The sequence below is a fragment of the Sinocyclocheilus anshuiensis genome, unplaced genomic scaffold, assembly GCF_001515605.1.
Source record: "Sinocyclocheilus anshuiensis isolate Anshui unplaced genomic scaffold, SAMN03320099.WGS_v1.1 scaffold738, whole genome shotgun sequence".
Classification (NCBI taxonomy): Eukaryota; Metazoa; Chordata; class Actinopteri; order Cypriniformes; family Cyprinidae; genus Sinocyclocheilus; species Sinocyclocheilus anshuiensis.
This window is the reverse complement of record NW_015542364.1, coordinates 463,011-481,356: the sequence shown is the minus strand read 5'-3', so window position 1 is coordinate 481,356 and position 18,346 is coordinate 463,011. Positions and strand designations below refer to the sequence as shown.

The window sequence follows — 18,346 nt, the reverse complement described above, 5'->3', positions numbered from 1 at the left end:
AAAAATACCATCTAAACTTTTCTAAAGACAGTAAGTTCCCCTCAGACATGCATTCATATAAACTCCTACACCTAAATGAATCGCGATTTGTTTAGCATCTCAACTGATTTGAATCGTCACATATTTGAATCGATTTTCAACCGGCTCGCGGTTAATCGTTACATCCCTATTACCCTGTGTTCTTTGTCTGTTCCTTTTTCTTAGAAAGGTGTTATATAAATGAAAAATATAATAATCATTATTATTAGCATTATAAGGGTGTTATATTCATTTTAATCAATTAGTTATTAATATTTTACAATTAATAATACTACTAATAGTAACTATTATTATTATTATTGTTATTATTATTATTGCTATGTTTAGGTAAAATTGTCACATTTCTGGCATTATCTTTTTTTCTTTTCTGTTCCTTTTCTTTAGAAAGGTGCTATATAAATGAAACAATGACAATAATAGTAATAATAATAATTTTAAGAATAATGAATAATAAAAACATTATCATTATTGTATTTATTTTTTATTATATTTAAAATATAATTACATATAATTTTATTCATTTATATTTATTATTATATGAATTGTTAATAATGTCTAATTACATTTAATTATTCTTATTATTGTTAGCAATAATACTAATTATTATTATTATTATTATTAAATTAGTCATCTAAATATTTCTGCTGGTTTAAAATGAATGATGATTGTGTGCTGATGAATCTTATATTTGAGTATTAAGTATCCAAAGTAAATAGGGTCAGTTAATTAGATTTTTTTATTAAATCACTATGATTTTAACTTTCACAACACAAGACAAAACCAGGGTCAGATGAGTCAAGAGAGCGTCCGGAAACAGCCCCGGCCTCCAAACCTGTCGCCGCTGGCCATCAAACACCTGTGGATCCGCGCGGCCCTCACAGAGAAGCTGCTGGACAAAATCGTCCTGTATTTGGTGGAGAACAGCAGGTGAGGAATTCGTATATAATAAAAGATATCATTTCTGACAGGTTACAGACTGTGGTCTAGCACACTGTGTTCATGTTTATGTTACATGTTAAAGGTGGGGTAAGCGATTTCTGGAAGCCAATGTTGACATTTGAAATCACCAAAACAAACACGCCCCTACCCCAAAAGGGTCTCGCCCCTATTTTGATAGCTCCGCCCCACACATACGTACGCAACTCGGGCAACGATTAGTTCTGTGAAACAAAGCAAAACCAATTCACCGTGTCTTCACTGGACGCGAGTGGCGCGGCTCGACAAAATACTATAGAAGTCATTATAATCAGTGATGCTGTCTACACCATAGATATATATACATATTTATGGTCTACACTGGATGCGGCGCGGCGCGACACGACAAATCCCAGACAGAAAACTGCTGCTGCATTCCGTATTGACACAAATTTCAAATGATTTTTAACGGTCGCTTTGTCTCGTCCATTGTAGACAGACTTTAGCTGTTGCGGTGTGACAACTGTCGAGTCCGGTGTAAACATGGTGTTACTCACCTATCTAGAAAAAACAAAGCAACCTCGGCGTCCGATCGCAGGCCTTCCGCTCCTTGAGTTCTCTCCAGCACTGGAAAGCTGATCTGATATTTACACGCATCCTACTTCTTGCCTTTAAGCCTTCTTTTGTTCCGCAGACGTTTTCCTCTTTTGTTTTTTATCCGCCATCTCTATCTTTCTGTCGCTCGGCTCGCTAATGTGAGCACTGAACGCTCTCTCCTCCACATCATGAGTACTAAGGTACTCAGTATTTTACGCCCCTTACTGCTGATTGGCTACAAGTTTGTTTTGCTAGTCAGCCCGAATCAGTTTTCTAAAGCGTTTTTGAAAAATCACTTACCCCACCTTTAAATTCAGTGGCATTCAGTTCACAAATGTGACCCTGGACCACAAAACCAGTCATAAGGGTCAATTTTTCAAAATTGAGTTTGGGTATGGTTTGTTAGGATCGGACAATATTTGTCTGAGATACAACTATTTGAAAATCTGGAATCTGAGGGTGCAAAAAAATTTAAATACTGAGAAAATCATCTTTAAAGTTGTCCAAATTAAGTTCTTAGCAATGCATATTACTAATCAAACATTAAGTTTTGATATATTTACGGTAGGAAATTTGCAAAATATCTTCATGGAACATGATTTTTACTTAATATCCTAATGATTTTTGGCATAAAAGAAAAATGTATAATTTTGACCCATACAATGTATTGTTGGCCATTGCTACAAATATACCCCAGCGACTTAAGACTGCTTTTGTGCTCCAGGGTCACAAATAAAAACTATTATTTTGCATACTTAGTCCAGTTTTGTGTACATATTTCATAGTTCATGGGCAGTCAAATCAAATAATGAGACATAAAGGGAGGTGTTTGAAATCAGGCCTCCAGTTACACTTACAGTTTATTACACTGGAAATGGAAAACATGCAAACTAGGCATGTAGTATGTTACTATGAACATAGATTCATTTGAATGAATGAAATTAAACTGAGCTGTTTTTATTCATATTTCAGCAAGTTTTATGAAAGAGAAGCTCTGCTGAGAGATCCAGTTGACGGCCCAATCCTCGCATCTTTGCTTGGTATCGGTTTTCAAGCATTTGTGTCTTGTAATTTTTTTGGGGGAAAAAAACAACTGAAGATTATATTTACACTGCCATTCAAAAGTTTGGGATTTTTAAAAGAAGCCTCTTCTGCTCACCAAGGCTGCATTATTTTATAAAAATACAGTAAAATTGTGAAATATTATTGCAGTGTAAAATAGCTGTTTTCTGTGTGAATATCTGTTAAACTGTAATTTATTTCTGTGATCAAATCTGAATTTTCAGCATCATTACTCCAGTCTTCAGTGTCACATGATCTTCAGAAATCATCCTAATATGCTGATTTGAGACATTTCTGATGATTATCAATTATCATTATCAACCGTTAAAAACAGTTGTGCTGCCCAATATTTTTGTGGAAACCGTGAGACATTTAATTTTTTCACAATTCACAAATGAATAGAAAGTTCAAAAGAACAGCATTTATTTGAAATAGAAATCTTTTGTAACTTTATAAATGTCTTTACTGTCACTTTTGATCAGTTTAATGCATCCTTGCTGAATAAAAATATTAATTTCTTTCATAAAAAAAACAAAAGTACTGACCCCAAACTTTTGAATAGTAGTTTATATTGTTACAAATATAATTAAATATATTTTGCTATATGTATATGTAATTATATATTTATTTTAAAAAGTAAATGAATGATCATTTTAATTGTACTGTATATTTTTGTATAATTGGGATATGATGATGCATTGAGGGCAAGATTAATCCGCTGATGTTTTTCCGTACGCTGTGTGTCTTTCAGTCGGTCCCTGTGCTTTGGAGTACACAAAAGCCAAGACGGCCAATCATTTCTGGACGGATCCGTCGGCTGATGAACTGGTGCAGAGACACCGCATTCACAGCGGACACTGCCGCCAGGATTCCCCCACCAAACGCCCGGCTCTCGTAAGATGCCCTGCAGTTACAGCTTTTCTCAGCTGCTTACACATAAAATCTTTCCTTGTCACACAATTTCTGAAAGCTGAGACTCAAACAGCAGAAGCACACGCCAAATCTGCAAAACCATACTCTAATTCTCGGCCTTTGACTCTTCATATGTGACCCTGACAATATTTGGCTGAGATACAACTATTTGAAAATCTGGAATCTGAGGGTGCAAAAAAATCTAAATATTGAGAAAATCATCTTTAAAGTCGTCCAAATTAAGTTCTTAGCAATGCATATTACTAATCAAACATTAAGTTTTGATATATTTACGGTAGGAAATTTACAAAATATCTTCATGGAACATGATGTTTACTTAATATCCTAATGATTTTTGTCATAAAAGAAAAATCAATAATTTTGACCCATACAATGTATTGTTGGCTATTGCTACAAATATACCCCAGCGACTTAACACTGCTTTTGTGCTGCAGGGTCACATATTACACTTTTTGCAAAACACAACACGCAATTCTCTATGTAACACACAGAAATCTAACAGGAATTAATATTACGGCAAATGTGTTTGCAAATGTTTGCTTTTGAGATGTGTGTGATATTTTGAATGCATTGCTTCATTTTGCAAGAGATGAGTGAGGCATTTTGCATTTTGTGCGTGCAATTCTCAGATTTGTGTGTAAAGTTTTGAAAAAAAGAGGCAACGTTTTGAAAATGTGTGCAAGCAACTGTAATGCCTGGATTGGGTCCATGCGATCATGCAGTGTTCATTTCTCAAATCAAAAAGCATGCATATGAGAGTAATATCTCTGTTCGAGTAATATCTCGGTGCGTGTTGTTCTGTAGATCCAGAAGAGGCAGTCGAGTGGCAGCATGGATGACCGACCGTCTCTGTGGGCGCGGGATTACGTCCAATCTCTTCATCAAAACTCCAGAGCCACGCTGCTCTTCGGGAAAAACAACGTCTTGGTGCAGCCGGTAAAAGTTACTTAGACGTGCGTGATGATGCTGTGGTGCTTTAATTAAAGTGTGGCAATAAATCTCATGCGGTCTTTCAGACAGACGACATGGAAGCAATCCCAGGATACCTCTCTCTTCACCAGACAGCCGATCTGATGACGCTCAAATGGACACCGAACCAGCTGATGAACGGAAACATGGGGGAGTTTGATTATGAGAAAAGGTGACGTGCGTTATGATTGTGACGTCTGCTTTGTGGGAATGATTGTAAATCAAGTCTCATTTCTCCACAGTGTATATTGGGATTATGCCATGACCATTCGTCTGGAGGAAATCGTCTATTTGCACTGCCATCAGCAAGGTGAATATTTTAAAATATGACCTCATAAATAAAAATCTAATTTTAAATTCAAAACGTAAGAATGAAAAAAAAAAACTAACAGTCCTGAATTGCTTCAAAACCAACTAAAATGAAATAAAAATGGCCATTAAGTATATTTTAGTTTTTTTGTTTTGCAGGATAGAACATCAACTAAATTGTTATTGTAGTAGCCTATTATTATGATACTATTATGGTTTTTATTCATATTTTGACTTTTTATTCTTTCTAATATTTAATTCTTTGTACTCTTTAATATTTGGTTTTATTCATTTTTATATTTTTTGTAATTTTGTTTTGTTTTACTATTTCTGTTTTTTACGAGCCTTTTTTTAATGTTTTTATTAATTTTATTTCAGTTTTATTTATTTTAGTACATCAAGTTAAAACTAAATTAAAATGAGAAATGTTGCCTGTGCAACTAGACGAAATAAAAAGATAAAAAATTGTATATTTAATTTTATTAAATTTTTTTTTCCAATAACAATTTTTTTTAAATCGGTTTTAGCAATATATTGCATATCAACACTGAGCATATTTAACTCCTTAAAGCCTGACACATGAAATAATAGAATAATCCAAAAAAAAAAATTATGTTTGCATGTGTTTTTGTTGAGCATCATATTTGATCTATCAGGCTTTTATGGCTCATATAATATGATATAGTGAGAAAATGGAGCTCAGTTTTATTCAGAGGCCCAAAATTAGCAAAAATTTGCAATTCGTTGCAGATGCTGATATTTAAATGATGAAATTCTGCTGCTTGTAATGTAAATCAATAAGATCTTTATAACAGTACCACAGATACTGACATAAAATTATATAAATATTAATGGTCGCTCTATATCTCCAATAATATGTCGTAGTAAGATGAGATTGAAATGATCCAAACATATAATGCAGTGATTGAGAGCTGAAGAAATAAAGGCTCCTCAGAAGCTGTGAGATGTTCTGGAGGCTTGTGAAGATCATTCCTCCGCTGAGGAACAGTGAAAGTAAAGCTTCTGGAAACAAACGCTCCTCAAAAGATCCTGAGGATCAGATTTGAGACTCTAAAACATGATTGATGGAGAATCAAGTAAAGCTGAGCTGCTTCAGTCCAGTAAGTGTTCATCTGGAGATATTACTGCAGTTATTCTGACCTTTACTTGATCAAAATCAGTCAAGATTTGACAGCAGAAACACACGAGAAGCAGCAGCTGAAGCTGGAGGTTTGTACAATTACACTAAAAGAGCTTTTACTGGATAAAACACTCTAAACTATCAATCAGACAACAGAAGACATGCGGTAGATTGAGTGCGAAACAGCAAAGTTTTCATCGTTTAAAGGACTTTGCGTATCAAATATGATGCAGTAGCGTTAAAGAAAGTTCTCACATTAGCTTGATGTCTGAAGGTTTGTCTGCGGTGTCTGTGTGCAGTGGGCAGTGGAGGTACTGTGGTTTTGGTCAGTCAGGACGGGATCCAGAGGCCTCCGCTTCGCTTTCCTAAAGGCGGTCACCTGCTGCAGTTCCTCACGTGTCTGGAGACGGGCCTGCTTCCTCACGGACAGTTAGATCCTCCGCTCTGGTCCCAAAGAGGAAAGGTTTGCCCAGCGCTTTACAGTCATTCTTCAGCAGTTTGAATAGAAACGAGATCATTCTGTGTTCTTTCTCAGGGAAAAGTGTTTCCAAAGCTGCGTAAAAGAAGTCCACATGAATCCAGCGAGTCGTTCTCGGACAAAGAGGAAGACGAGGCCACTGATTATGTGTTTCGGATCATATTTCCTGGCAGTCAGGAGTTTGGTATGTTAACGTGAAGTTGATCTGCTAGTATTAAGATGTTCTCAAACAAGATTATTATAGATAAACTAAAACTAAAATTGATTTTTTTTTAAATGACCTCATAAATGGACATAAAAATGTAAAATTCAAAACGTAAGAATGAAAACAAAAATTTAACTAACACAGTCCCGAACTGCTTCAAAACTAACTAAAATGAAATAAAATGGTCATAAAATATATTTTAGTTTTGTTTTGTGCTGGATAGAACCAACTAAATTGTTATTTTATGGGTTTATTAATATTTAAACTTTTTATTTTTATCTTTTCATTTTAAATTGATTAGAATTTTTAGTAATTTTGGTGTGTTTTGTTATTTTAAAACTTGTTTTTTAAATGTCTTGAATGTATTGGTTTTTAATTAAATGCGTTTATGAATTTTATTTGTGCTAGTTATTTTAGTACATCAGGTTAAACTAAATTAAAATGAGAAATGTTGCCTTTGCAAAGTAGATCAAATTTAAAAAAGGTCACATTTTTATATTTTATTTTCAAAGACTGATTTTTTAAAAATGGTTTTAGTTAACTATAATAACTACAAGTCTTCAGCGCCATCTACTGGCCAAATTCATAGCATGTTTTTAAAGTTCCCAAGACCGTTTACATTAAATATTATTGTAAATATACATATCTACAATAATATAAATAAATATTATAGACCTATATATATATATTTTCTAATGTAGTAAATTTTACAAATTTGATAAATATTTTTAGATGGATATCATTGGCAATAGTAGATTTGTATATTTTTTCATTTGCCCCATATTAGTTTTTCTTTCATACTGTGAAAGCAGTTCATTTCAATGTATGAAAGAAAAATCACCCTTTTTCTTGTTTGTTTATACAAAACAGTACAGTTTGAATTCTATACACATCTTCATTTCAGGTAGAACATACACATTTTATTTTTCATATGGGTTTCCATCGGACTGCTCTCTGTGTTCACACTGGTCATGAATATGATGCTAATTGGCTTTCTGCATGTTAAAGTGGCACCGGAGCTGATGGATCAGACGGTGAACATGTGGCAACCCACGCCTAGGAAGTCGTCTTGTTCCTCCTGTTTGCAGAGCGGCTCGTCGGACGGCGGCCTTCCCAACGGATGCAACCATGACAGGCTAGTCTGCCGCTCGTCTGAGTCTGTGATGTGAATTAAAGGGGTCATGACATGGATTTTGTTGTTATTTTAATAGGTTCCTTGAGGTTTACTTATGATGTTAATAAAGTTTTTTGCACAAGAAGTAATTATTTTCAACCCTCATCCTGAACCTCTCTCAGAAACGGGCTGTTTTTAAGGGGCGGGTCCTTTAAGGCTTGTCAGTATTCGGCCACTGTTATGATTGGCTAACATCACTGCATAGGAAACTATGGAAGCCCGTTTCCGCCACTGAATAAAAAAAGACTTTGTATCCCACAATTCCGACTTTTTGCATGATATAAATTATGGATGCTCCGATCAGAATTTTTGCAGCCGATACGGAGTACCGATTTCTTGTCATGGTGATCGGCCGATACCGATGCCGATTCTGATGCTTCAAGCTTTAAATAGACGGTTTCATCGGGCGCACGCGCCTGGCCCGAAATTAACTTCCGGTCTGTGTTTGTTTATCAGTCTGGCTATGGTGCCGTCTACAAACGCAGTTAAAGTTAAGGTGATGAGTAGACTGAAGTTGGGCTCAGGTGGTTGTGCCATTTATTTATTTGTGGTGCTCGCCACAATATCAAAACTGACGGATTTTCCAAAAGGCTTCGTTGAATAAACATGAGCACGTACTGCACGTTTAAAAATCAAAACGAGGAGCGGGTGTTTTTATATCACTGTATTTCTGAAGGAATTTTCGATGTCATTTTCATTTCATCTTGCATGTTATATGCCTGATAAAGCAGCGTTTGTGAGCTCAGCGCTGCTTTGTGTACAGCCGTTACCGGGGAAACCTCTGTTTTAAAGCACCTCCTGCTGGCAGAGAATTAATTTGCTTTTTCAGTAAGTCCGTCTGATTTATGATGCAAACATATTTTGCTTTTCTTATATCCACGGGTCGGGTAATAAAAAATGCGTTCTGATTATTTGCGGGTGGATAAAATAAATAATAAATGATGCAAATTTTAACTACATTTTTTAAAAATACCTTTTTTTTTAAATATTAACTACATTTTTTTTTTATAATTTTTTTTTTCATGAGGCAGACGATTTCGTGTGTGTGTGTGTGTGTGTTCGCCTGATCGGGAAGTTGCAGTGACCGAAATGGTGACATTCCAGATAAAGTCTGAAAGGAGTAAAGCCTGTGTTGATGTTATTGAGTAGGCTAATATGACAAAAGAAGATATTTTGTTTTATAAATAAATGTTAATTTAAAAGCAGCCCACGATCAGCGTAGCTATTATGTTACCGTTATCCCTTATGGCTCCGATGAAGTTTTGTTCCGTGAATCTGAATCTGCTGTTAAAAATGAACCATCCATTCATCATATCATAATGCAATACATATACGACAAATAGCGAATTTTTCATTGTTTCTCGAAACGTCACAGCATTTCCACACAGGTGATGACATGACTGCGGCGCCAAAGTGCAGCGGCTGGCTGGTATAAACACAAGCACTGACTAGAGCGGCCGCGATCAGCTCCGGTTCCCGTGGAGCTGTAACGCGCCGCAGACGTGTGCAGTGATGCGCAGATCAGCTCTAACGTCACTGAATCTACTGTTAAAAATGAGCCATCCATTCATCATATCATCATGCAAAACATACACGACAAATAGTGAATTTTTCATTGTTTCTCAAAACGTCATAGCATTTCCACACAGGTGATGACATGACTGCGGCGCCAAATCATTTATGTCCCCATGCATCATGTACGTCGTCATGCGTTGACGTCATCAAATTACGATCGGTTCGTGAGATCGGCCAAGCGTAGTGAGTACCGATCGAATCATAAAATGTGATTATCGGCCGATCGATCGGAGCATCCCTAATATAAACTTACAATTGCGAGTTATAGAGTCAGAATTGCGAGATATAAAGTCACAATTGGAAGATAAAAACTCGCAATTCTGACTTTATAACTCGCAATTGTGAGTTTATATCACACAATTCTGAGAAAAAAAGTCAGAATTGTGCGTTTATATCACGCAATTCTGTGAAAAAGTCAAAATTGTGAGATGAAAAGTCACAATAACCTTTTTAAATTTTTTTATTCAGTGGTGGAAACGGGCTTCCATAGGAAAGAGTATGAACCATAGATATATGTATGGTATCAATGGCCCCTCGCTATTGTATGTTTTGACAACATCGTCAAAATAAAACGGTCATTCCCAGACAAAGCATTATGAAATCATTTACTTATGGTTTGTGATGCAATTTACACTGCACACGTCTGCGGTGCAGTGTGGCTCTGATACGGTCACTGAAGCTGATTACGGCCACTCAATGCTTGTGTTTATGTTTTTATACAGTCTATGGTTTATTCCAGCCACGCCACGCACGTTTCTGAATCGGCTCTCTTTGCTGCTTGTTTAAAAGATACACGCATAAGCCTCCTTTGAATAAATATAGCCAAAATCCCACCAAAATCCATTGCCATGACTTATCGCGAGAGGCAAAAGGTTACGTTTAAGTCTCATAACATTGGTTAATGGAAACGCCGTCATTTCGCAATACTTTTTTATCGACATTTATAAAATATCACCAAAGTTTTGCGCAAATCTGTAATGGAAACGCGCCTTATGACACTGTGCCTCCTTTACAAAACAAAATGCTCCAAACAATCCTCTGACACGATCCGGGATGCCATTAAAAATAAACTACTCACTTGTTCCTTACGCTGGGATCCTTCTGATATCTGTACAAAGACGCGAACGAGCTGTTTAAACCAAACGCGTCAAAGCGAACGTTCTTTCACTCCATTTGTTTTATTGACGACAGACTCGAGCGCGTGTCAGAAAGCGAATGCGCATCTGTATACTGTATCAAAGCCACTAGAAGCCGAGCATAAAAGCGTAACGGCTAATGCTAACGGAAAGGAGACCAGAGGGCATTTTTTTTTTTTTAATGGATGTCAATGGAGGAAAGGCTTCACTACGCTGAATAAACAGCTTTTTAGAGGAAATGGCTTATCATTTAATGAATCGACAGCCTATCTCCTAATCTTCAACATGTTTTACACTAAACAATACTTTTGGATTGAACTATTTTTAGAGTTTACGCTGAAAAAAATGCCATTTTATAAGAGACGTCACTGACTTTTTGCGACAGCTTCCGGCATTTCTCATTAATTCCTATGGGATCCATAAACGGCGACTGAGTGTCGTACAACTCTGATTGACGTCAAGGCTGTAATGTGATTGGTTATTAAGGCACATGTGATCCAAGTTAGCCTTTATGCTTTCTCCAATAGTAAGTAATACCAAAGACTATAGAATACCCAAGACATGTCGCTCGTATAGTTTTGAATGGGGAAAAATCCAACACTCAATCGCAGAAAGCCCCGCCTCCCGGTTGCTATAGAAACAGTCAGCGTTCTGAGACATGCGCTTAGGACGGCGCATGCGCACTGGCTGATCTTGCCTGAAAAATAAGCTTTTTATAATGCTATTTGAGCAAAAGAAACAACATTTATGACACAGTTGTTGTCAGATTTCTTTGGTGATTTCGAATATGAAATTTAATCGTAAGCTTAGTAAACAGTTTTGGAGAATTTGATGTTTCCCCATTCAAAGAGATAGGAGCTGCACTTGCATGCCCGAGTGGCGTTTCAAAGATGGCCGCCGAGTGACATGACTTGTCTTAAAGAGACTTTGGTAATACAGACCCTCTCATCTCCCTATAGTAAGACAATCTCTGTTTGTATCCAGTGTAGACAAGATAGCGGGCAGTGATTGTGATTTCTATTTGCTTTTGATGCGACGCTCGCATTCAGCATGATTAGTGCCCATAGTGGGCCTATGGTGATGTCTTGGTCTGGAGGCGGTGTTTATGCAAACGACTGGTGCTAGCTGACGTCACCTTGCCCCACTGGATCCAAAATGAGCCGTTTTTGGAGCTTGATTAAATAAATGCTTTGTTTATAATGAGGAGAACGTCTTAAGCTATGAAACTTGCAGGATGTTTTAATGGTACAAAGACCTCTTATATGCCATAAGATCAAGGCAAATTTGATTTCTCATGCCATGACTCCTTTCCCTTGTCTGTCTGTGTGTGAAACAGGGCTCCGCTGAAGCTGCTCTGCGAGACCATGAAGCACCAGATCATCTCCCGCGCTTTCTACGGCTGTATGTATCACATCAGGCTCATGGTCTGCTGATGCACTCGAGCTCGTTCTCATGACGTGATGTTATGCAATCTAAGACGGCAGCTGAGGTGTCTGCAATAATAAAAAATCTATCAATTTGACCCATACAATGTATTGTTGGCTATTGCTACAAATATACCTGCGCTACTTATGACTGCTTTTGTGCTGCAGGGTCACAAATGATCAGCTGAAATGTTCTGTACAGCAGGGATATTATAGTGAACAAACCATGAAAAAAAAAACTTTAAATAATAAATGTTAACTGAAATACAGTATAAACATTAAAAAAAATTAACTAGTAGCCAAGGCAACATTTTTTTCACTTAGTTTAATAGTAAAATAAAAATGAACAAAAACTGTAGACATATTTAAAAAAAATTAAATAATAATAATAATAAATAAATAAATGACAAAATATGCAACAAAATTACTAAAATCATAATTAAAATTGAAAATAAATATAAAAAACAGTATCATGTTTCAATAAGCTCTTGTTTGTTAGAGATGTAGAGCAGCTCAGATAATTTAATGAGAAATAAATTTAATGACAAATGTTTGAGATCATATTGAGATCTGACTTTTGTCATTTATTTGAATTTTATTTTTAATTTAATTCAGTTAAATCATTGAAATAATATTTTAATAAATTGCTATATGTATTTACTTTGTTAACAAATGTTTCTTAATAAATATACTAGAACATTAGTATATTTGTTAAAAAATATCAAATATTAAAACATTCCAAATATTATATATGTATCATATATAAATCTTAATGATACTGTTACCGTTAAAACATTTAAAACATAAATAATATCTGGAGTCATATCTCAATTATACCTAAATATTACCATAAAAACCTATTCCAGATATTAATAAAAATGATAATAGTATCTCAGTGATATTATGTAGCCATAAAAACTTTTCAAATATTAATAGAAACTGTATTATATCAATGATACGGTTACTGCAAAAACATAAAAAATATTAATACAAACTATAATAGTATCTCAGTGATATATGTAATCATAAAACAATTGTCAACATATTAAATTATAATAGCATCTAAATGATACTGTATGTTATCATAAAGGCTTATTCTAAATATTAATAAAAACTATAATATTATCTTAGTGATGTATGTAATCATAAAACAATAATCAAAATATTAATACAAATTATAATAGTATCTCAATGATAGTTTTACTGTAAAAACAAAGAATATTAATTAAATCTATAATAGTATCTCAGTGAAATTATAAAACCATAAAACCATATTCAAAATTAATTAATAAAAACTATAATTGTATCTCAGCTATAATTTAGCTGTAAAAATATTAATTAAAATCTTAATGACACTGTTACCGTAAAACATTTAAAATATTAATAAAAATTCTAATAGTATCAAAATGATATTGTTACCATAAAAACATTCAAAATATGATTAAAAACTATAATAGTATCTGAGTGATACTATATGTAACCATAAAAACATTGAAAATATTCATAAGAACTATAAGAGCAATCATAAAAGCATATTTTAAATATGAATAAAACTATAATAGTGTCTCAATGATTTTGTGTGTGACCCTGGAGCACAAAATCAGTCATAAGGGTCAATTTTTTTGAAATTGAGATTTATACATCATCTGAAAGCTGAATAAATAATCTTTCCATTGATGTATGGTTTGTTAGGATATGACAATATTTGGCTGAGATACAACTATTTCAAAATCTGGAATCTGAGGGTGCAAAAAAATCTAAATATTGAGAAAATCATCTTTAAAGTTGTCCAAATGAAGTTCTTAGCAATGCATATTACTAATCAAAAATTAAGTTTTGATATATTTACGGTAGGACATTTACAGAATATCTTCATGGAACATGATCTTTACTTAATATCCTAATGATTTTTGGCATAAAAGAAAAATCAATAATTTTGACCCATACAATGTATTGTTGGCTATTGCTACAAATATATCCCAGCGACTTAAGACTGCTTTTGTGCTGCAGGGTCACATATGTTATCATAAAGCATATTCTGAATCTGAATAAAGCCTGTAATATGGCACTGGCTGTAATATAAGACTGCTGTGCAGGCGTACGAGGAGGAGGAGCTGCTCCGGCTGGTGTATTACGGCGGAGTGGAGCCGACTCTGCGTAAGGAGGTCTGGCCCTTCCTTCTGGGCCACTATCACTTCAGCATGAGCCTCACAGAGCGCAAAGAGGTGAGCAGAAGTCACCGTTTGATCTTTTTAGTGCGCTTCGGGCACACGTCAGAACAGCGCGTGAATGAAACTTTTAACCGGCAAGGCTTTAAAACACATGCAAATAATGTACTTTTGTGATTGCGAATAAGTGCAGTGTCCCGTGAGAGCAACTCTATCGCCGAGTTAACACTGAAGTGAATGTATGTGGCATTGTACATTATATTGATACGGAGGAGGTGCCAGAACTGCAGCTGATAGAATGTGTGCTGTAGCACGATACTATATTTATTCAAAAGCAAATCGTGGAGACATTTTAATCGTCCATGATCAAAAATCGTCATATCGCACACCCCCATGTTATCTAATTCTAACATTTAGTAATATTTCTATTTTATTGAATATTTCTATTCAAACGATTAATCGCGATTAATAATCGCACCCAAAATAAAAGTATTTGTTTGCATAATATATGTGTGTGTTCTGTGTATATTTATTATGTATATATAAATACACACACATACAGTATGTTTTGAAAATATTTACATGTATTTACATGTCTATTTATATTATAAATAAATACATTTAATATATAAAAATAAAAATTCTCTGAAATATATACATGCATGTGTGTGTATTTATATATACATAATAAATATAGTTAGTTTATTGTCCTTTCGGAAATTCTTTTTGTATCTGTGGCAACTCTTCAGTGATCAACAACAATAATTAACAATTACAAACATCAACAGGTTACAACACATTACAAATAAATACAACCAGCATCAAACAACATCCCTCTCACAACAACAGAATCACTTCCATAGATGTAAAATGACAACTGTAATATCACAAAAATGTATTTAACAGAGCTATACTGGATGATATGAAAGATCTTTGTGCACGGGCAGTCCGTAATAATGGTACCCTGTAACTTCGACCAGATGGTAATAACTCCTATTCACCACAAAGGGGATGGGATGCATCCCGAAGGATTGCATGGCCTTTCCTCACAGCTTGAAATTCACATAGTTTTATCAGACTATGCTGTTGTTTACCTGCAATCTTACTAGCCATATTAACAATTTTATTTAGTTTGTTGTTATTTACTACAGACATATACACAGCACACACACGTATATTATGTAAACAAAAACTTTTATTTTGGATGCGATTAATCGCGATTAATCGTTTGACAGTACTAATTTCTATTCAAAATCGCGATTCTCTTTTTCTAAACAATAAAATCGTGGCAAAACATTAAATTCTAATTAATCGATAAAATCGGAAAAATCGCCCAGCCCTACCGACTGGTAAGCGTAACCCTGCCGTTCTCTGCAGATGGACGAGCAGGTTCGAGCCTGTTATGAGCAGACCATGAGCGAGTGGCTGGGATGTGAAGCCATCGTGCGTCAGCGGGAGAAGGAGCAGCACGCCGCCGCTCTGGCCAAATGCGCGTCGGGCGCCAGCGTGGACCGCGGCTTGCGCCAGGACTCCACCATCAGCACAGACGTAAGCGCTCGCGCTTGAGTCGCCTGTACTCGTGCGCTGAGGTTTGCATGCAGGTTTACTGACTGCCGCTGTGTTTCTCTCTGCAGTTGTCTCAGAGCAGCAGCTCCGACAAACAGAGTCACGCCGGATCACACAGCGACTCCAACAGCAGCACTCAGGTCAAAACACAACCTACGTCATTGCTCTCGCAGATCTTCATGCCTGCTTTAACTTCGTCACAGATGCTTCTCCTAAACACAAATGAGTCAGTAGCTGTCAAACAGTATGAATATAGAGCTGTAAAATTAATGTGGCCAAAGACTATAGAAATACTTGAAAGGGACTTTGATGTGGCGCAGCCAAGGTCATGTGATATTTTAATTTGGTAAGAAATGTTCGAGTTCATATTGAGATATCTAAATTTTAATTTTTAATTTTAATTCATATTTTTTTAATTATTTATTAATAAATGATTTAATTAAACCATTTTATTTTAATATAATCATTAATAACTATATCGATAATTATATTAAATGTAATTAAATTAAAACTTTCATAATTGTGTTAATAATAGTAATAATAACAACATAATAATAATATAAAATCTTTCGCCATCTCTGAAATTACTTGTTTTACAGTGCATCCGGAATGTATTCACAGCGCTTCACTTTTTCCACATTTTGTTATGTTACAGCCTTATTCCAAAATGGAATTAAATTAATTAATAAATTAAATTCATTATTTTCCTCAATTCTACAAACAATACCCCATAATGACAACGTGAAAGAAGTTTGTTTGAAATTTTTGCAAATTATTATTGAAAAGAAAAAAAATCTCATGTACATAAGTATTCACAGCCTTTACCATGACACTCAAAATTGAGCTCGGGTGCATTCTGTTTCCACTGATCATCCTGGAGATGTTTCTACAACTCGACTGGAGTCCACCTGTGGTAAATTCAGTTAATTGGACATGATTTGGAAAGGCACACACCTGTCTATATAAGGTCCCATAGTTAACAGTGCATATCAGAGCACAAACCAAGCCACGAAGTCCAAGGAATTGTCTGTAGACCTCCGAGACAGGATTGCGTCAAGGCACAGATCTGGGGAAGAGTTCAGAAAAAATTCGGCTTCATTGAAGGTTCACAGAAGCATGTAGCCTCCATTATTCACAATGGAAGAAGTTTGGAACAACCAGGACTCTTCCTAGAGCTGGCCTCCTGGCCAAACTGAGCAATTGATGGAGAAGGGCCTTGGTTAGACTGGTGACTTAAGGTGCTTTCACACCTGGCCTGTTGTTTCGGAACCTGGCGCATCACTTGGAATTAGCAAAAAAGCACCTAAAGGACCATCAGACGGTGAGAAACAATATTATCTGGTCTGATGAACCTCAATTCCAAGCATTATGTTTGAAGGAAACCAGCTCTGCTCATTGCCTGCAGAGTACCATCCCAAAAGTAAAGTGTGCTGGTAGCAGCCTCATGCTGTGGGCTGTTTTTCAATGGCAGGGACTGGGAGACTGGTCAGGATCGAGGTAAAGATGAATGCAGCAATGTACAGAGACATCCTTGATGAAACCTGCTCCACAGCGCTCTGAACCTCAGACTGGGGCAAAGGTTCATCTTCCAACAGGGCAATGACCCTAAGCACACAGCCAAAATAAAGGAGTGGCTACGGGACAACTCTGTGAATGTCCTTGAGTGGCCCAGCCAGAGCCCAGACTTGAACCCGATTGAACATCTCTGGAGAGATCTGAAAATGGCTGTGCACCGACGCCCCCCCCATCCAACCTGATGGAGCTTGAGAGGTCCTGCAAAGAAGAATGGGAGAAACTGCCCAAAAATAGGTGTGCCAAGCTTGTAGCATCATACTTAAAAAGACTTGAGGCTGTAATTGGTGCCAAAGGTGCTTCAACAAAGTATTGAGCAAAGGCTGTGAATACTTATGTACATGTGATTTTGTTTTTTATTTTTAATAAAATATTTTAATATTTGTAATACATTTGCAAACAAACTTCTTTCATGTTGTCATTATGTCATTATTATTACACTATTTTAATTTAATAAAATAATTACAATAATTACATTTAATAAAATGCAATGATTTTGCAAAGGTTGTCTGACTTTCCTCCTGTCTATTTCTGCTTCCGCAGGTGTTCGGCTCTGTAGACGAGGTGGACCCGATCGAATCTGAACCCAAACCCAAAGACGAGAAGCTGCAGCCCAAAATCCCAAATGGCACTCTGCCCAACTGCACCAGTTCTCCAGACTCCGGACATCCGTCATCCCGTAACTTCTCCGTGACCTCTGCACTCTCAGACTGCTCTCCCAGCACAGAGGAGACATCCACACAAGAGTCTGGGCCCAAAACCGCAGGCCGAGAGCCACCGTCAGGAGACCAGACGGAAGAGAAGACCAAAGAGGAGCGACCGGAAAACAGCTACACTACTCAGGACACGGTCAAAGAAGATGCTAAGGTTTCACAAACAGTGTGCGTTGCTTCAGAAGCTGCGATAAAACCTTTAGAAAGTGACAAACTTCAGACTTTGAATTCGGAAGACAAACTCCAGACTTTGAATTCGGAAGACAAACTCCAGACTTTGAATTCGGACGACAAACCCCAGACTTTGAGTGCGGAAGACGACAAACCCCAGACTTTGACTTCGGAAGACGGCAAACCCCAGACTTTGACT

General features: G+C 36.1%; 1 protein-coding gene across 1 annotated transcript in view; it reads left to right on the top strand.

The window, feature by feature from the left end:
• The window catches only part of LOC107692032 (small G protein signaling modulator 1-like), a 48,119-nt gene that overhangs the window by 15,458 nt on the left and 14,315 nt on the right, over positions 1-18,346 (top strand). The window contains exons 5-18 of the mRNA XM_016490909.1: positions 814-966; positions 2,524-2,591; positions 3,365-3,507; positions 4,351-4,482; positions 4,563-4,687; positions 4,758-4,825; positions 6,265-6,428; positions 6,501-6,627; positions 7,657-7,783; positions 11,870-11,957; positions 14,054-14,182; positions 15,503-15,673; positions 15,760-15,831; positions 17,807-18,340. Of these exons, the coding sequence (XP_016346395.1) occupies positions 814-966; positions 2,524-2,591; positions 3,365-3,507; positions 4,351-4,482; positions 4,563-4,687; positions 4,758-4,825; positions 6,265-6,428; positions 6,501-6,627; positions 7,657-7,783; positions 11,870-11,957; positions 14,054-14,182; positions 15,503-15,673; positions 15,760-15,831; positions 17,807-18,340 (2,101 nt within the window). The remainder of the gene's footprint in view (positions 1-813; positions 967-2,523; positions 2,592-3,364; positions 3,508-4,350; positions 4,483-4,562; positions 4,688-4,757; positions 4,826-6,264; positions 6,429-6,500; positions 6,628-7,656; positions 7,784-11,869; positions 11,958-14,053; positions 14,183-15,502; positions 15,674-15,759; positions 15,832-17,806; positions 18,341-18,346) is intronic.